This window comes from Eleginops maclovinus, chromosome 17 (genome assembly GCF_036324505.1).
Source record: "Eleginops maclovinus isolate JMC-PN-2008 ecotype Puerto Natales chromosome 17, JC_Emac_rtc_rv5, whole genome shotgun sequence".
NCBI classification, from domain to species: domain Eukaryota; kingdom Metazoa; phylum Chordata; class Actinopteri; order Perciformes; family Eleginopidae; genus Eleginops; species Eleginops maclovinus.
Window position 1 is genome coordinate 13,005,446 of NC_086365.1, and position 20,598 is coordinate 13,026,043.

At 41.0% G+C, this 20,598-nt stretch overlaps 2 protein-coding genes across 3 annotated transcripts in view; both read right to left on the bottom strand.

Moving 5' to 3' along the window:
• Positions 1-4,790, bottom strand: part of gpr85 (G protein-coupled receptor 85) — a 29,994-nt gene extending 25,204 nt beyond the window's left edge. The window contains exon 1 of the mRNA XM_063905005.1: positions 4,532-4,790. The gene's annotated coding sequence lies outside the window, so the exon portion shown is untranslated. The remainder of the gene's footprint in view (positions 1-4,531) is intronic.
• Positions 4,791-10,108: 5,318 nt separating this feature from the next.
• ppp1r3aa (protein phosphatase 1, regulatory subunit 3Aa) lies at positions 10,109-16,480 on the bottom strand. Of its 2 annotated transcripts, none has more exons than XM_063906113.1 (4): positions 15,625-16,480; positions 14,733-14,791; positions 14,497-14,576; positions 10,109-13,969 (listed from the first exon to the last, which is right to left on the bottom strand). In XM_063906113.1, exons 1-4 carry the CDS (start codon positions 16,374-16,376, stop codon positions 10,652-10,654), a joined length of 4,209 nt encoding a protein of 1,402 aa, XP_063762183.1. In that variant the 5' UTR covers positions 16,377-16,480; the 3' UTR covers positions 10,109-10,651. The 2 variants fall into 2 exon arrangements, with proteins under 2 accessions (XP_063762183.1, XP_063762182.1); XM_063906112.1 differs by having other exon boundaries at positions 14,497-14,579.
• Between the last annotated feature and the right edge of the window lie 4,118 nt (positions 16,481-20,598).

Below are 20,598 nucleotides of genomic sequence, written 5' to 3' on the forward strand. Positions count from 1 at the left end.
AGAGAGAGAGAGGGGGGGGAGAGTACTACTGTAAATGTATGAGGAGCAGGACACTGAAAGCGATTCTGAACATGTGAATGTGAGTTCACTCACCTCAAGGAAAAGAGTAATAGCTGCTTCCAAAAGACATTATTTCAGCTCAGTGGAAAGACACCCAATATACTTTAAGACAAGGGTTCTCAACCTTTGAAACATAAGGCTTGTTTCTTATTGTTTGACAAAATCCAGAGGGCACTTTCCCAAATAAATGACAAGAAAATATATTTACATAAAGATAGAAGTGAGCTTGTAGTGCAGCTGTGATAACAAATAAAATAGGATCTCAATATGTTTTCGGACGACCTGCAGCACATTGCCATGGTGGGATTTGAACCCTGGGCTGCTGCGGCAAAGGCTCGGCTGTGATGGGACCATATTCTTTTTTATTTTATCTAAAAATGTAGTTCATTTTAAGCTGCCTTTACATGACAAGTGGTAAAATGGCTCTGCGCTGACAATGCCGTTGTGTGTCAACTTTGACCTTGTTTACCGCTGACCTTTCAATTTGCAACCAATCAAATGACAGCTGTATGAAGCAGCAGGGAAAGTTAATTAGCTATTTTCACCTCAAGGATCTGCACTCAACCTAGCGGTGAGCAAAGAGACCCACCAACAATTTACAATCCGATGTAAAATCCCTCGTGGTACAAAGAAGTGAATTGCAGTTCGATGACTTTCTCCCATGGATGTGTGTCTGAGGGGTAATGTTTACTATTGAATATCTGTCTCTTAATCTTTATCATTACAACATTACCTTTATTATTAATTGGTCTGTTACAGGACAGGTCTCACACACACTCACTGATGATGTAAGATTGGCTATTACCATAGAGAAAATGTCCTTTCCTATCACCAACTCTAGAGGCATGGTTAGCAGTTACTGTCAGTGTGTGGCAGCCTGCTCATGTACAAACCACAGCACAGCGAGTGCTCTCCCATGGGAGTCCTGTAGATAGTGCATTAATCAGACTATGGGGACCCTGGGGCACAGACAGGGCCTTCTACAAGTCATGTGTATGCCTGTGGGTGAGTGTGTGTGTGTGCATGTGAGGTAGGAAGCAGTGTTAGAATGACTGCTTTAGACAGATATCTGGGAAACACAGAAAGAAAAACAAAATCAACATGGAAGTGTGTCAAATGGATACCAAAAGTGAACTGATTGACAAAATCATTATGAATGTCCACACAAAAGTATATTGCAATTCATCCAATAGTTATTGAGAAAGTTGAGTCAGAGGTAAAAGGTCAGGGCATGTATTTCGTTAATTGATTCTATGGATGAGAAACCAAGGATAACCTAAGTGATTTGAGTCACCGTTATCCGACATTTCCACTCCTTATGAGTGGAGGTAACAGAATAATATTTGTGTATGAGCAGCATTCAGCGTTCCTGAGATATTGTGCTCATAGGGATAGGTCGTGCGAACAGATGCTTTGGATGACACCAGATAGGAGGCAATGTACCACAAGATAGATTCCATGTCCATGCAGTGCTAACACAAGGTCATCAAACAGCAACTTGCACTGAGGGCTCTGACACTGGGTAACATTGTCCAGGTGATATAAGTCATACATGCACCAAACATATTGTCATACAAGTACGCACGTAGGTTCTGGTGATTTATGGTGGTAGGGCAGTAAAAATCGATCGGATTCGGGGTCACCTCATACACTACATCAATGTACACATCTCATCCCTTTATCTGTCTTATGCGTCTTTCTTTGTATCGTTCAGAATTTGTCTTTCCTGCCATCCATCTGCTCAACACAGCAGACCTCCCCCTGGTTTTGTCCATTTCATTTTGTGTTATTTTCCCCACACTCGCTTATTCCTTTCCACATTTCTTGAATTTTAATTGTTCTGTCACAATCCTTTATCCCCTGTCCTCTTAATCCTTTTTCTCCACGTCTGTTCCATCATAGTCTCATCCACTATACGTCGTTAACCTCACATGGCATGTTTGTGCTTGTGTTTAGAGAAAGTGTATTAGTCAAGAGGATTAGTGCTATGCATATCAGTGGGAGAAACGGGAGGTTTGAAGGAGGAATGGTGTAGTTGAGGAGAGAGGAGAGGTGAAGTAGGGACACAGACAGGGGGAAAAAAATGAGGGGAAGTGGCTGGCAGCAAGAGCATCATATGGCTGATTGGTGTTACGAATGCAAACGGGATTGGACAAATGACTCCCGTGCAATATAAGGAAACTGATCGTTATAGTGGTAATTGCACCGCTGGGATTCCAGACTCTTCCTGAAACAGCTCAAATGTCAGAACACTTATAATTTGATAGTCAAATTCAGAATACACTGGACCAAATGTGTTTTGATTTGTCACGGCAGTGCCATGATGTAATTCGAGGCAACAGAAAGTAGCTTGTGACAATCATCAAAGTGTGAAATGCAAGGGGTCAAATTAGGTAAAAGAAAAAGAGCAGTGGCAAGCAACAGACGGGGGAAAAGTTGAAATGAGGAAAAAGATTAAAGCCGAACCAAATGAGAAAGACACATCATACTCACTGTCAGACCTTTTCTTAAAAAAGAGAAGGCTCTGTGATGAAGCCTATTTGTGTGAGCCTGGCTGCCAGCAATATGTTGGTTCTCAATATGGTGCAGTCTTTGTGTAATCCTTACTGCCCACACACGGCCATATAATGCAGTACACAAGCACACATGCACAACACATTCTGCCGCATTTCACACACACACATAACCCCACACATGCATAATGCGTGTATATAAATGTTACAGGTGTAGACACACATATGAAGTGACACACACACAATGCACAAAAACATGCATATGGCAGGCAGGCATGAACCATGACACAGTTTACCTTGGCTTCAGACTCACTGAATGAATCACCCTGAAATCTGTCCCCATCTGTCCAAAAATCTTATGCTCAAAATCACATTCTGCTGTAAAAACCAGGCAACAAAACTAGTGGATAGTGGTGATGTATGTCTCTTTTACTCATACAACAAACACCGCGGGAAAGAAATCTCTTACTTCCAAAAATACTGCGTTATTCTCACAATCAGATTCTTGTTTTCACTGTACAATTTGAACCACGTGTAAGTCGTTAGTGTTGGCTTTAAAATATTCTCAAGAGGTTCAGCAACATACAACAAAAATGTCAAAAGCGTCGAGGTCCCTTCCCCATGCAATTCCCATTTTACTAGCCCTACAAGTGCCTGAGGGTCTTCCAAATGAACACACACTGTGAGCTGTGTCTGAGTGATTTAACCCTTTTGTAAGAGCAACATCACAGGGGGAATGAGAAAGCATCCAGAGAGGGAGAGTGAAAGTGAGTTATATGGTTCTGTCAAATGTTGCTCTGACATTTAGGTCAGGCCAACGCTCTAAATGGCATGCAGACAGATTTACTGAGGGCTTTCAGAGAGGCCGACTGCTTGTCTTCCTACTGTCAAACACTCAGGGCTTGCATGGTCACCGCTAAAGCTTCTTAACCTTTTGCTACCTTAAAATACATGTCTGGTTAAAGATGACCATGAAAGATCTCTGTGTGCTTGACCTGTCTGAATGCACTCCTGAAAGGCCCTTTTGAAACCTAGATATTGTCTCAATCTTTGTTTACATTTGATTTAAAGCTCTTAATAAAGGTATTTTTGCTGCTTACACAATAAACGGTCACCTCCATTAGCTTTGTTGAAGTACTTTGGCAGATGGGTTATTTACCAATGTTTGCAGGTGCTTTTATGTTTTAAGTAAGTCTAGGATTTTGCGAGCCCAGCTAAAGAGAAAGTCAAGACATTTATTTAAATTAACATATTCAAGATTATTAATTGAACTAAATGTAATTAAAGGCGTTACAGAGCGAGCCTGTCACTTTAAGAGTGTTGCATTCTGGGTTGTTTTTAGCCTCAGTAGCTAAGTTCAGCTACCTGGTGTCAATTAGAGTTAGCTAACCCCCAAAGTTTGTAGTGAGTTTAGTAAAAACCTGGAGTTACCTGCCAGTTCATGTTGAGTGGTTTTCTGGCTTGACGGAAACGAGGGGGGGATTGTCTCCTGACTTTAAAAAAATATATATTTGTCAAGTGCAAATGTTAAGTGACAGAGGAAATCCTTCAGTAGGGCCCACTTCAAAGGGCTGACAGGACAGCTGCTGCACAGGTAAGATTAATACTTTATTGGAAATACTTTTAAACCTTGTGTTGAACCTTAAAGACGAGCTTAAATGTTCTCAGTTGACACAGAGGACAGAGAACTTTACAGTACAACACACAGAGAGACTTCATTCTCTGCTCAGGTGGAGTTTGGAGCATGGTAGCATGAAAAGCACAGGTGATGCACATTAATGAGGGCTGGACTTATGGATTATTATCTAAACACAGAGGGACGATAGCTCATCAGGGATTTCAAAGGTCTTTTCTTTTGAAACTAGGTCTTTTATCAACGCCAATTGAAATGAGTCACCCAGTGGAAATGGAAAGTTACATAATGATCAGATATGTCTTTATAAATATATAAGTCTTACATTTTGAGAAAGTATTCCTTCCAGTTGATCTGCTGTCGCATCTGTAGCCTGGTGTTGTCTCCTCTTTTTTTTTGTTACCACATTTTGAATGAACTAAAAGTATTTCTATAAATGGTGATGAACACAGTGCTGCTGTGCCTCCTGTCATCACGAATGGACGTCGCTTCAGAATGACCGCTCAGAGGAGAGGATTTCTCACTTCTCTGAACGCCTGTTGTTTCCACAGCACAGCACAGCACAGCAGTAAGTGATAAACGTCAATGAGGGCTGAATTCCGTTTAGCTTGTTTGGTTGTCAGTGGCGTGGGCTAAAACAAAGCCTAAGTTGATTAGTAATTAGTCACACCTGTGCAGTTCCTACAAAAGGATAGGACATTAATACACACACTTCCTTTTGAGGTGACAGAGACTGCAATCTTCCCTTCACAAGTGTAGCTTTAAAATAATATTGATGACATTATGCTGCTTTAACAGTAAACTATATAATAACTGTTATATAAAATGCTGTACTTTGAGGTAGCTGAATATTCTGTGCTGGGATAGGGCGGTTGTTTGGGGTGCAATATGTTTCCATACAAATCTTCCTAATGACTTGCTTGCTTTTGGCCTCAGTTTCAGCACCAGGAAATATCCCTTATAAACTGGTTGGGCACCGCTGTGTTATCAGGAAGTTGTCTAAGGTAGCAATGTGTCATTTTTAGGGAAGACATTTGCGCATATCATAGCAGGTAAGGCACAGGTGGAAGCGATCAAAATGAATGATCCTAGTATGGTGCATGGCTCAATGTCACTGTCATGGGCTGGGTGGCATAGCACAAAGCTGTGATTGATTGGTAATTAGTAACACCTGTGCTTTTCCTACTAAATGAAAAGGATAGGGCTTCACTGTAAGACACACTATAGAGGATATGCACAAACTTCCTATAGAGGTGACAGAGACACCCATAAGAAAGAGAAGCATCTAAATAATTTGCTGCTGCTTTAAAAGCACACTTTGCCACATCGTGAAGAAGCTGGATAATCTGTGTTTGTGGTTGGTACAGGGCGCTTGTTTGGGGTGTAATATGTACTTCCATATTGATTATATATATTATATTATATATTTTTTGGACTTGAAAATGTAAACAAACAACAGCTGCATCTGCAGTGCTTGCTTGCTTGCAGAGAACTGCCTGGCACTGTGGTTTTTCTCCAAGGTTCAGACAAAGGCCGCCAAGGGGGGATTTTCTCAGGAATGGCATGTCTCCTTGTATTAGTGGGCTGAGTTGCAGGACAGCAGAGAAAAACAGCTCATCGTGATTCATTCTGCCCTGCAAGAAAAAGTGTCCATCTCTACAAGCAATGTTAGAAAACCTAGTTGTGGTATTTTACATGTAAAACTGGTAAATATTTAGGTCAAAACAGAACCAAAAGAGTGTAATTCTCTAAAACCATCCAACATGACGAGGCAAACGTTTCTCACCCAGTCATCACCTGTTTTTATGTGCTTTCTAATTGAATCGGACTCAAGCTTTTGTAACAGTTAAACAGCATTCCTCATGAGTTCAATATCTCCCTCTCCTCGTCCTCCTCCTCCTCTCCTGCTCATCCTCTTCCTCCATTCTTTTCTCACACCTCCTCGTTGTGATGAGACAAACCCAGCCGACAGCACTACAGATGACAAACAGCTCTGTCATCTCATGGTAATGCTGCAAATAAAAGCAAAGGGAGTAGGAGCACTTACAGTTTAATGAGCTCCATAAAAGCATATGATATATTGTGTTCTCTGAAATTGGAATATTGGTGTTTTTATATTTTAAAAAATGTCAAAAATGACACTGTTTAGTTTGAAAAGGCAAACATTATCACATTTTTAAGTGACTAGTTTGGGAAGTTGATGGGTATTGATTGATATCTGGTCCCCCATCAATCAGATGTACTTCTGATGACATGCATAAAAATGAGAAACAACCTCCTGGTAGCACTCGACTGATTTATTCTTAGCAGAGTCCTCCAGCAGTCCAGTATCCTGCAATTAGCGTTGAATGGGAGGTGACGGTGTCCCACGCACGTACAGATTTCAAATGCCAAGTGACAACAGCAGAAAGCCTGGCTGTCTCACTGATGCAAGAGCCAGCGGACCTCTGGGAATGTCGAGTTGCCAAGGGTAGTGCGAGGGGTGAGGGCAGATATGTAGGATTGGAGAGGCAGCACGAGATGGCAAGGTTGAAGGCTGAAGGGAGCAAAGCAAAGGGAGGCTGCGAAGGAATGGAGAGATGAGTGAATAAAAAAAAGTGGTTCCCTTCACTGGGGAGAGCGTAGACGATGCAGTGTGTCTGGTCTCCAATCTGTCAGCAGAGTGCCTCTGTTCCCCTCAGGCCGCACAACACAGCCCTGCCTCAATTTGCGCTCTCATCCACTCACATACCATGTCCTCATGCACCCCCTGCCACTGCTCTCCCATGCACAGTGATCTGGCTGCAGGGGGGAATAATAGATTGTGTGTGTTGCACAACTAACTGTGCAAAATGTCATTTCATTGTAAGGATTATGCAGATGCTGTCAGATATTTGCTTGAGGTGATCACCAGATTTTGTGTGAATTTTAGGTTTTTAGACATGTAGGTCTTTGTAAAATGGAGCGACATTGTCCTCTGCTGGAAGACAGGTGGCGTTGCAGCTAGGATTTGAATATTTGTCACACATGAAACACAGCACAGCTCACACAGGGAAATTTGACCTCTGCATTTAACCAACAGTCCTCACTTTGGTCAACCTTCTAGTTCCCAAACCATGTCCCTACAGTCAGAGCTTCTGCCGCCCCAAAAGATATAAACGAAAACAATTCTTGAGCCACCTTTTTAAAGCTGTTATGTAGCCTGTCTTCCTCATTTGTTATGTTATTTAATTCCCCAAAGTGTCACAAGATGTAAGAACCAGAAAACGCTCTGAGCTCTGAATAAGCCTTGATCACTGATATTGAACTGCGTGTTGAATGCTAACACAGGAATGCTGATACACATGATATGTCACCCACATGACAGCGCTATCCTTATTATAGTTTGCCTCTCTGTCCTCACGTAGGCCTACGCACGTATACAGCGACACATACCAGTGCGAAATCCTGTATCCACACCGTAATGTGAGAATGACGAGAGGATCACAGTGTGATGACAGGCTCTTATTTAAGCCAATATTTAAATCACAAGGTTCAGGGTGTGATCCAGAGATTTAATTGACATGGTTTCCCTCTAAGGGACCCTGAGCAACCTTGAATGAACCGAACGGGGAGAAACCGGATATATTAGAGAGCAGTTCATTATGGTTTTATGATTCGTGGATATTAAAGTCTATCAGATGTCTCTCTCCTGCCATCTGGATTTGTAATGATGCAACACTAACTCAATTCCACTGTTCGCACATTGTAGCATGTGATTCAGTGAATAATAGAACAGGTATCCTTGCACCTCATGGTAACCTCAGCTCATTAAGATTTGCTCCTTGTTTTCTAACTTTTCTTCGTGTCAATGCTGCTTTCTGTTTGCACACACTACAGTTGCGTTGCCAGGTTAGTACTGTTCCCCCCCCCTTGCGAAGAGTAGTCCTCCGCTGTGCCAACGATGGCTTCTTGCCAGTTTGCAAAAGGTGCCAGCGTGGGATCAGAGCCAGTTTACAAAAGGTCACCATACCCCAGACGGGATCAAGTGACTTGTACTGAACAGCAGTGTCACTCACACAGCCACTCTATCCCACACAGTGTCACACAGGGAGACTGCTCCGCCTGTGGTGGATGAGCAGATAATATGTAGAGTGACAGCCTCGCCATCACTGAAGCATGTAGAGAAAAGCTCTGGGGAGTGAAATATGCCCAAAACATATTTGAAATATATTTTTTCATTAACGTATAATCATGGTTTGTCCATTTTGATGTTTCTTTAGGGTTGGACACGGCTACCGTTTGGCACACACACACACACGCATGCATACAGAACTATTTCCAACCACTTAACATTATGGCAGATGTAAATCTTTATAGTTTGTAATTAGCAGTGAGACATAATAAACTTTAACTGCTGACTGAATGAACAGGCACTACAGTGTTAGTTTAGCGGTACCAGCATCTCTGAGTTATTATCAGACATCAGTTTTAGATAATCACTGCAGTTTCATCTTCTATTACATCGCAAAATTACTCTAATCTAGTGTGTATAGGTTTGCATGTTTCTTGTACACACTTATTGTGATTGCTTCTGATAATGTCGGATCACATGTGTGTATGCGTATGTCCAAACCCCAAATCATTTCCCAAATATCACGTATCCATAGCTGTGTATTGGGGATGAGAATGGGTCCCTTCTTTGAATAATCTGTAGGCTATTTGTCACCTGCTTGTGTTTACATTTACATTTGAGCCTTTGCGCTATTCATTTATGAATGAATTCCCTGTTGTTTTTCTTTCTTCTGGAGTGACTTGATTGCCATCTTTTGATAGTTGGTTTCTTTCCCTGCTGTTTTCTGACCCGCAGGTGATTATGATTGGAGCTGATTTCGGCCTCTAAAAACCTGTTTGTTTGTCATTCATTCACATGGACCAAATCTTACCATTGGTATTCCATAAAGAGCCTGTCAAAAGCCTGCATTTTATCCTACTGTATTATTAACCTTGTAATGCAGTGCTTTAAGTAAGTGACTTACTGAGCCGGGATGAAATGGACTATTTGCTATGTGAGTTTCACTTAACTCCAGCTCCTGTCAGCAGGTAATAAAATGTCCTCTCTCTCTAAGGAGTCGTTTAATAGTTTCGAAGATTGGAGCCTGGGTGTTCAATTTAAAGACTGCTGCTCAGGTTCAAACAGTTGATTTATTTGGTAATCAACATGTAATTCTGCTGAAACTTCCTCGTCATAACTTTGACCTTTTTCTTAATGTTACGTCTTCCTTGAAATGACCTTTCAAAGAACTGCTGACTGATCCTCTGGTCTGTGAACCGTGTCATGTCAAAGTCAGTAACTTATCTCCAGAGTGTGGTGAAGTTTGTGGCTATTAATGCAGAATGTAGTGCATAAATCCATGTGAGATACAGTATTATTAAGCAATTACACAAATGAAATCCGACTTTATCTGAAATCAGACACCAAAACAGTACATTAGGTAAAGTACTAAAAGAGTTTAACAAATAGAAAGTTGATTATAATGATGATACTTAGCAATAGCAGATAAAGTATGGGTTAATATTGGTTACAGTTTGATGTTAAGCTAGTTATTTCTTAGATACATACATTACACCTGCTGCTGTTGTTGTATCACATGAGAAGAGGCCACAATATAAAATATTAGACACTTAAAAAAATACCTTTGCTCTAAAACACACAAAAAACAATGAAACAGATTTTTTTTCGTCTAACAAAAGTCTTTTATTGAAGAAAAGCAATGAAAGAGAAGTGTTTCAACATCCAATGCCCCAGTATTGTAGATATCCTTCGTCTAGAATCAAACTCTATTTGTTCCATTTGGTGAATTGTAAAGTGATATTGTGCCCATAAAACACTGCAAACATACACACATCATACACACACTGGCTAACACTACTTCAGTGTAACTTACACATTCAACAACATTTTCATTTTATTCATCAAAGAGAAACAGAAATACAATCCTTATTTATTTCAATGCTTTTCAAAAATAAATTCATGATTTATTTTGAACAGAAAAATGAGCTTTTTGAGTTACTCAGTGTTTTTGTAATACCACCACAAGGAGTTGCATAGCGGAAGATGATTGTTTGTATTTTGTTTTATATTAGAAAAACCTTCTTTGGTTGAAGAGCTTATAACCGGAAGATGTGCAACAAGTGATACGGGTCAGAAGTATGCAAAAGTTGGGATCCACTGCAATGAACTCACTTAGTTAGAAACAACCAAAAGAAAGCACACACACACACACACACACACACACACACACACACACACACACACACACACACACACACACACACACACACAGCACCTGTATCGTGTGTGTGTAGCATTTAGTTTGATTGCAAACCATTCGTCAATAATCTGCACACTGGTGAGTGGTTTTCCCGACTGGAGATATGGAAGGCATTGCTACACACAGCAGATTTTCACACCCTTCCATCTCCGTTAACTCTCAGCCAATCCCACCATGCCCTTGTTTGTCTTCACTCGATGTCTCTTCCACTTATAGAACCACCAGCACAATGAAAAAGTGTAGAGGGCAAAGAATGCTGGGAAATCATACAGGAAAACGATGCAGAAGAATCCTGCGACTAAGAGGACGCAGATTAGAAATCCGGTGATGACACGGAGGAGGTTTAACTTTATCCACCATGCAACTCTATCGGACTCTTGCAATCTGTCGGAGGAGGAGCTCAGATGTTTGTGAGAAGATGTTTCCGATCGATTCAGACCCTCCCTGTGGACGACTTCTTCTCTTTGTGTACCTGTTTCCTGACGCGTCACAGGTCTTTCTTTCATTTGAGTGCAGTTTTCCTGCTCCTTTGGATTGCGTTCTTTTGACAATTCTGTCAGGGAAGATGCACCATAATCAAAAGCACCATTGGAGTCTTTCTCACTAAGACAATCTGGTGTGACATCAGGTTTACCGGTCAGCTTGCCCCCCATTCTTTGAACAATGTCGGTGTCTCTTTTAGAGGCCTGTTCTCTCCGACCGAACACATCATCCCAAATCCTACCGATCAAATCTTCTCCAAATCTTTTTATTTGTCTGCTTGTTTCCCGACAGGTGACAGATCTTTCTTTTATTTGAGTGAAGCTTTCCCGAGAGGTCTGGGCTGCCACAATGGAGCTGAAGTCTTTACTGAGATGAGCACTTGTATTCAAATCTGTCTGTGTTTCTGAGGGAAGGTTAGTTTGTTCTGCCGTGGTGAGTGACAGACTCTCTATTGGGGAGAACTCCTTGCTCTCAGTGGCTAAAGTTTTCCCTAGTCCTCGACAGGGGCTTGAATTTTGATCTGTTGGCAGTTCTGTCAAGGAAAAGACATCATTGAAGTCTTTCTCAAAAAGACAATCTTGTGTAATATCAGGTTTAACCTTCTGCTTGCCCCCCAATCCATCAACAATACCGGTGTCTCTATTATAGGCTGGATTCCTCCCACCAAACACCTCCTCCCAAATCCCAGTGATCAAGTCTTCTCCAAATCGTTCGATGAACATCTCATCTGACTCGATCACTTCAAGTGCTACGGTATTTTCTGCTGTAACAGGGTCTTTTGTTCCCTCTGACAATCTTCTATGTTCAACGCGTGTAGAGCTCTCAACTTCTGCTGACAACTCTAGTTCTTTCAAATCAGCCGGTGCGTTCTTCCTCTCCCCCTGAGGGTTCTCCACATTACCCATCAAGTCCTCCAGCACTTCTATTTTCAGCTCTCCAATACCCATGCTCTCATCAGTGTCTCTGTGACTCATACATTCTACTCTTCTTTCTAATGTTTCAGGTTGGTGTTGAAGTTCTGCTAAAGTGTCTTTCTTTGCAATGTTCTTCTTGTTCTCCGTAACTTCTTCTGGGCTTATTTCACAGCCGACATCCTCTCTGTGACCCTTCATGTCGTCCTGTGAATGAGTCCATCTCATTTCTACCACCTCTACTGGGTATGTGTTGCATTTATCTGTTGAAAAGGTTCCGAGTGTATCATGGACATCTTGGAAGACCTTTTCTTTCCCATCATATGTAACGATTGTTTCCTGTTGCTCTTCTATTATTCCATCACGACTACTACTTTCTTTCTCTCTCTGATTTGAAACTACACCTGTTTCCAATTCCAGTAGAATATTTTCCATAGAACCATGTTTAAAAGCTGGGTCATTGTGCTCCTCATTTAATACCTTAACCATTCCCACTTCTGCACCAATTAGTCTCTTTGTTTCATCTCTAGTACAATAGGAAGGTTCAATCTCTGTCTTCTTGAATACTTCTGAGGCTTTGCTATTTGATGCAACATCTTCCCTTTCTGATTCATCTAATTGGAATTCACTTGGCATTATTAGAATTTGCGTGAATTGTTCCTCAGAGGTATTGCTCCGATTGGATTCATCTGCATTTTCCTGTACAAGTCTTATTTCATTTTCATTCTCCTGTAATGGATTTTCACTGTTTTGGTTCTGCCTGAATTCCTCACGTTGCATTTCATCTGCACACCTCTGGGAGATTTCACTCTCTTCCCTTTTCTGTGGCCTAAATATCTCCTCATCTGTAGATGCTTTATTTTCCGTGCAGCTATTCACCATCCCTTCCTCCCCTCCTTGTCTGGATGTAGAAAAGACAAACCTCTCCCCATCCTTTGTCCCCTTTCTGATTGTCCCTGTAAATGCCAGCTTGTCATCCATCATACTGAGTGCGGTACCTGTAACCTCGCCTTCCCTGCTGGAAGAAAGACCCTCATCCAGTGTGGCTCCCTGTGAGATCCTATCATTGACGGTGGCATTCTGAGACTCTGGCACTGCTGTCATGTCTGTTGTCTCTGACTCCCCTGAGCTTGTTACTAAGTCATCTGTGCATGGCGTAAAGGGCTCATCTCGTCCAATTCCTTCTGCTCCTCTTATTATGTCTTCGCTTCCTTGCCCCCAGATCGTATGCTCGTGACACTCAGTTGAACTGTCAACAGAGCCTTCGGACACCTGCGTTGCCCCCTCGAGGCAATATATCCGCGTAGAGTCTGTTATGGAGTTTGTCTGTGACCTTTGGGATGTGTCTCGTGTCACCGTGTTGTCGTGTCTTGGGCTGCTGACACATGCCTCTGCTGGCTGGAGGTCTTCAGTGTTCAAGGCCACATTAGCTGGAAGACTGTCTGACAGCAGCTGGCACACAGCTAAGGTATGTAAGGTGGTGGGTGTATCCGTGCCCACTTGAAATTCCTGCTCTTGACTGCTGGCTGTATTTTGAGCATTGGGCTCTTTATCGTTTGAGGGAGAAACTGATGCTGCTGTCTGCAGCCATTCTGACTCTGGAATGCCAGAATGTTCCGTACAGCTCGGCCCATTAAGGAATGCCTGCCACGCATCGCACACCGAGGTTTCTTCATCACGGCTATCATCTGTTCCATTACTAAAGGCCTCCCACATGTCGTTGACAGGAGGTGCATTTTCTATATTTTCCTCTGACGCTTTTGACAAGGTCATGTTAGCTGTTCCAGTCCAAATATCGCCCTTTTCACGAGCCCCCCACTCATGGGCTTTGTCATTATTCCAATCCAGTGTAAGCAGAGGAATCTGGTGGTAGGTGAGCACCTGTGGACTCGCGTTGGATTGCTTCTTGTGGCGTTTTTGGAGAAAGCTGGCAGAGTCACCCCACTGAGCAGAAACCCCCCGGCTATTGGCTGAGTCATGTGAGTGAGCCTTCGGTACGTGCTGGCTCCTCTGGGAGAGGTAGTCCTTCACTCGAGACAAGCGTGCTGCTCGGTGTCGGCTGTTAATGCTGTCCACCTGTCAGAAAAGGTCAAAGGTCATTTAATGTGTTAATATTTGACATAGTTGAACTTTAATCAGGGGCTACCAGTTCTGTTTCTTACAGTCATCAGCTACTTTAAAACCTCCTATTCATTGAGTCTACTTTACATTACTGTGAAGCAATCCATGGCAATACTGATGCAACCTCTTGACATACACCTGTTTTTGTTTACGTTTACTGAGCACACATGCATCTGTTGCTCAGCTATGGTATCTTTTCAGAAGGAACAAAAACGGATGGATGCAAGCAGTGTTTACTTCTATGTGAACGAAGGCGGGTTTTTTTTCTTTATATTTTTTGGGGGCTTTTTGCCTTTTAATCGGATAGGACAGTGGAGAGTGACAGGAAAGTGGGAGAGAGAGTCGGGGTGGGATCCGGAAAGGACCACGGGTCTGGAATCGAACCCGGGTCGCCGGCATATGGTGCAGGAGCCCCAGCCAGGCCGGCGTTTTTTTACCCCAGACTTCAATAATAGACTGAAAAATAATATAAATGACCTTACCAAAGTTTCGTGTTCTTCACGGTTTATTAAGGATTGTGTATCTGTGCTGTCCCTCCTGCTAGCCTCCTCGGCCTCTCTTTCTGCTAGACAAAAGATTAAGATTTTTCTGGCATTAATGATCATGTATGCATACACACACACACACACACACACACACACACACACACACACACACACACACACACACACACACACACACACACACACACACACACATAAACAGTAGGTATACACACCTGCAGCAGCCGTTGATGTGGTACTGATCTCCCTGGTGTTTTCCTCTGCACTGCCCCTCCTTTAGTTAAAAAAAATGAAGCTGAATTAAAATGGCAAAAGATGACTGAAAATATTCATAGAGGGGCTTTCACTATTTAGGGTGAAACTATGTTCTGTTGGTGTCCAAGAGCTCAAGTTTCAACTCTCCTTTTGTGGGGTTCACAGTTTCTTTCTTAATCCTACCTGCACTGTAACATGCACCAATACTGGCTCTGCTGTCATTCTAATTCAGAAGTAAGAGGTGTACACAACATAGCTGTGATCCTTATTCCCTTGCAGACAGTATAAAGCTTTTGTGTGAATGTATTTTGAATGTTCGTAATGTGTGCACGACTTTCACACTGAAGCTATTCAGATCAGAGCAAAGATAATAAGGAATTATTGTTCAGAAGAAAGAGCAATTTCAGTTTTGGAGTTCATTCAAAGAGAATAAAGTAGCTTAAGCCTATCTGGCATCCGTAGCCATGGTGAGACGTCATGGAATCCTAGACACGCACCTGACCTTAAAAGGGCAATATGCGTTTCAAACATCCATTACTGAAAGTTACATAACGGCTGACTGCAAACACACAATTGCCCAGCCAGCTTCCACATGATGACAGCATTAGAGTCCTGTGTCAAATTTCCTACCACAGGAAATGAATTATTTGGAGCCTTCACTTGTTTTTGGTTGATTTGATGCTAAACAGTCACAACATGAATTTGTAAAATATGAACTTTTATGAAAGAGTTTGCACTGATAGATCCAAAAAGTGAATCTGAATATTGATTTCCATGTTATGACGTCTATTGCCACGACTTCCTCGTGCTGCTGAATGTTTACAAAATAGCTTGAGTATTGGGTTCTCTCACATGATAGCTCTTAGACAGCTCCTTTTGCTCTTGTAGGTGTGGCTCTCCTCTTGCACCAGAAACCCTTGCTCCTTCACATGTCCTTTCTGGTGGCAGAACAGCGCATAGTTCATTCCTGCGTTATTAGCCCAAAAATTGCCCATGGAGGTTTCATAACGCAGGCAGATCTCCACTCTGGCCCCCTCTCTCTCAAAGGGAGGCACCAGGGTGTACATGAAGGTAAACCTGTCTGTTTTCCTGTCACTGGATCCAGGCACGTACTCCGCCAACAGGTCAAAGTGGCTCATCCAGCGATCCAGGGTCATCCGGGCGTAAACAGACTTAGTATAGCAGAGGTTGACCACCCTGACGTTGCCACGGAGAGTGCTGGTCCCCGGGAGCAGCTCCATGCTTTCAAGTTCAACCATCTGTGCTTGTAGCCTCTGGTCAAGCTCCTCCGGGGATGAGGGGACTGTAAACAAGCAGGACATGTAGAACTCCTCCAATAGAGGGGTTGCCTCACTCACCGGGGGCTGGCTGACTTCTGACTCTGTTACATTGTCAAACTCCTTCACTGACACCAAGTTGAGCCCAAACGCATCAGCAAACGACACCTTCCTCCGAATGACGTGTGGAGGCTCCGGTTCGGAGTCCTCATCTGTTTCCTCTTCCGAGTCCTCCATTTCTCCCTCTTCCTCCTCCCCATTTATTTTCATTTCCTCATGCATATCGGCCCCATCCTCTTCCATGGGTTGGATGAACGTACCCTCCATGGTGTGCGAAGGCCTGAGAGGCAGCTGTCAGCCTGTCCTGCCGTCTGTCTTGCTTGGAGGGTGGCACAGAGCAGAGTGCCCGTAGCCTGGCTGCAGTGATACTGTAGAAGGGAGAGCAGCGAGAGGACGTGACTGGGCAGATGGAGTTTGGTTTCAGCTGAACAGTGTGAGTCTGAGCCAGGCCTATTAATAGTGCTCGTATATAACTAGTTCAGGGCAGGCCATTTATCCTCGTAGTTATCCTTGCACAATATGTTTGCTAGTTACAAAATAAATAAAGGAACACATAGCTTTCATAAAACACTTCCAAGTAAAGAAAATGCACAAACAGGACCATGTGTATAGAACATTGCCATGGTGTCTATATTCAGTTCATTTCAATGTGTAAATATTTCAAATCAGAGCTTAATCCACTTTTTTTTAAATTCCGACTGGTTCTTCAAAATGATCAATTTTTTCTAAATATTTTTTCGAAAATATCAAATTTTCTGTCTAGATTTCGACTTTTAAAAATGTCCCACCACTTTCTCATTATTCTAACTCATGTTGCATGTGGCCCTAATCATCTTCTTTTAAAAATTCACACTTTTTGTCTCTCAATCTTTTTTCATCTTGATTTTCTCTTCAAACTCTTTTTCCATATTTCTGACAATTTTTTCAAAAATAATCACTTTTTCCTAAAAAAACCAGACTTTTTTTTTCTAAATTTCGACTTTTAAAAATGTCCCACTATTTTCTCATTATTCTAACTCCTTCTTCAAACACAATAATGATATATGGGTGAGATGGGACTTTGGATCTGAGTGTTATGGCATGATACAATTTATTTTGGTCATGGGGGTCAGATGATGACAGAAGCCGTCATGTTGTACATAATGCGTGATATAATCTGTGCATGTAAATACTCAGCTGTACAGCTTTAAGCATGAATTTCAGAATCTGCAGAAATGGAAACTGATCTTCCACTTTCTAGCAATAATTATTAGCTTCAATCGACTTCTCTACTACACTTTAATTTGCTTTAACTGGAAATAGAATACGAATGCAATTAGTCTTCCACTGTCCTACAAACTGAACAATTAAATATCTCAGCTACTGATTGAATTGTTTTACAGAAGTTGATGCCTGAAAGAAATATGGTGAACATGTGTATCCTAAAATGTTTATATAGCAGCATCACCAGGTATCATTTTAATTAATTCAGAAATTGTTACAGAAAAACTACTTGAGAACTATTTAAAGTTAATTCACCTTCGACTTTGTGCAAACCAAAGCATGCTAACATTCTAAACTAATGTGGTGAATATGGTTAACGTAAGAAAGTCACCATTGTCGTTGTGAGCATTTTGCCTTTCGGATATTAGCATTTAGGTCAAATTGCGGCCATGCCTAAGATTAGCCTGACAGAGAAAATGGAATTTATATAAATAATATTAATAATAGAATTGGAAATAATGGAAATAATAACAGAAACAATAATCTTTTGAATGAAATAAAGTACTAAATTGTCCCCAGGGCTGCTCAAAGGGGAAATGCTTCTCTGCTGAATACTAAGTCTGACCTCTGACCTTTATATACATACTGCAAAAAACAAGATCAATAATTTCCTTCACTCTTCAGGTTCACTGTAGACCTAAGATGCAGTTATTCTATCCTATCCGAATTAAACTATTCGGATAGGAAGTTCAACTACTCATCAAAATCCAGTGTATCTTGTACATAAATGTTAGTGCTGGTAATACAACCCTTCGCATGTAGGTGAGCAGGTTTTTGTTCTCAAAGGCTCTGTTGTTCTACCTTTAACAAAACAAAGTACATCTCTGTTTACTTTCATTTGTAGTGTTGGTCTTGAAATGCCATCACAATGTGCTGTAGTTGTAAAGTCAGAAATATAATGACAAGTCTGTGACCATATGCAAACATGTTTCTTAAGAAAAGGAAAGGATATAAATCAGGAACAAAACAACTGCTCACCTAAAAAATAAAGCTAATTCAACAACTCTTAAATAGTGTTGACAGTACATTTGATTTTGTTATTTGAACTGTATGTCCAATGCATATCAGTAGATGGCACTATATGATCAGAGTGTAATACATGTCAGATACACATCAGCGAAATTCATATTTGTACACTTCCCTTCTCTTGGGTAATAATGCAGGATATAAAAAAACAACAACATATTTAAATGCTTTTGATATAATGGAGGAAAAGGGATAATAATAAACATGTTTACACGTGCATGTATTTACTCCGTTGTCTCCTGTTACTTTTGACAGACTGTCATACATACTATTGACCGGTAGGTGGCAGCATACAACCACAATTCCATGATACTTGTTTTCCAGCCTGATCACATTTCCTAGATGCTGTTTCCATCTTCTTCTGATTAGATGGATTTACAAATAGAAATAGCAAATAAAGACGTGTTACAAACACAAAGCTTAAAAATCCAATTGAACACATAATAATATGTTGGGTAATACAATATACCTTTCACAGGTTATCAACCGGAACACTTTTTTTTTTTCAAATCAAATAAAAATATCAGCGACAAAAAATCTCAATTGATCTATTTTATTACATTATGGATAAAGTGGCTATATGGCAACACAGTGCATTCCCATTAATAAGGTGAAACAGTTTTACTAGATAAGAATTACTATATAATATTAACATCAATAAGACGCCTACTTACTACAAGAGACATGTAGATTATTTTTAATTTAAGTCAATTAAACATATTTGATTGACGCCATTCACATTTACAGACACAGGCTTAGACACAGCGTCTGCAAGATGTGTTTCTTTCATTCAATACAAATATAACCACCCTATGCATGAAGAAATCACATTCCAACAAATAAGGCATTCATCATGTAAATATAAAAGGAAATATGGCATTTTAAATCTTGCCAGAGCAAAGAATTCACGACATTACTTTTTGCGTTTCTCACATTTTGTATTTATTTTTTTTACTTGATAATAATCTGGTCATTCATTTCTTGACCGTGAACGTTTCAAAAGTTTGAAAAGACTTAGAAAAAGAAAAGGAAGACGAGACAGAATAAAGCTTTTGAACAACTGCATGTCTGGTTTCGGATCTACTTTAAAAATAGTAAATAAACTAAATTACCTTTTTTTTTTTTAGCAAAATGAATAAGAAACATTCCTTCAGTCAAACAAGGCATGCACATCTTCTTGTGAGGAAGTATTTATTTTAGATTTCATTAGATGACATTTAGATTGAGCTATACAGAGTCGAAACGTACAGCATGTTTACATCAAGACATTTCGTAAAAAAATAACGATACTAATTTGTAAGATATTTATCATTGAACATCATTTTAGTGTATGCACACACCCCCAGAACCTTTGTCTTTTTACTATACAAGTTAAGAAGGTGAGGTAAAAATGTAAAAAAGAATTAGTATGCTGATATAAATGTGTGAAGTGGTGAACGTGTATTTGAACACACAACAGGCTCGTTTAATCTTAATTCTGCATCGATGTACTCTGTCTCACACGAAAGATTGCTTATTTTTTTTAATTCAGAATTGTTATAGAATATGACAGCGATGTAGTTTACTATAAAAATATGACACCCAACTTCATGTTATATCCTCTTTCTTTCTTTTTTTTAAACAATGTTTGCTGGCAGTCACTTTGAGGTCGCTGTATGCAGTTCGTGTTGGAGCATTACGGCAATATGTAATGGTTTGTATTCCTATGGTTCCAAATTGCGGATGTATTTGCATTAAAGCGACTTCACCGTAGTCTCTTTCTAATGAAGTTTCTCAGATTGAGCACCGGGGGCACTTATTTTATGGTCGGAAGGACCGTCCTGTTACCGGAGGGTAACCGGTTCTCTCCCCGACAACAATACGATTCGAGAAACGTCTAACAGAGAAGGGGGAAAAAACCCATGCCGTTTGGAAAAGGGGAAACAAACTTTTAAAAAATGACTTTTTGTTGACATAGCAGGTGCCCTGACGTCACACGGGGTCGCAGTACTCCCAAAAATAACAACACACACACCTCCGCGCACAAGCAAGTGCCTCCCCCGGGGGGGTTTCTAGACCCAAATATACTTGCTTGCTGGGATACAGCTTGATGTGTGTTTGAATCGTAACGAAGAAAAAAAACAAGCCGCGTCTTCCTCGCATTGCGCGTCATTCAAACAGGACTCAGTGTACTGCTTTTCCCTCTGTTGCATTAGTAATA

Excerpts from the sequence above, each read along its gene's own strand:
- ppp1r3aa (XM_063906112.1), bottom strand. The coding sequence starts at position 16,376 with ATGGAGGGTACGTTCATCCAACCCATGGAAGAGGATGGGGCCGATATG. Across the intron at positions 14,792-15,624 it reads AGCTGTCTAAGAGCTATCAT|GAGGGGCAGTGCAGAGGAAA; the intron begins GTGAGAGAACCC and ends TTTTAACTAAAG. Across the intron at positions 14,580-14,732 it reads CACATCAACGGCTGCTGCAG|CAGAAAGAGAGGCCGAGGAG; the intron begins GTGTGTATACCT and ends TCTTTTGTCTAG.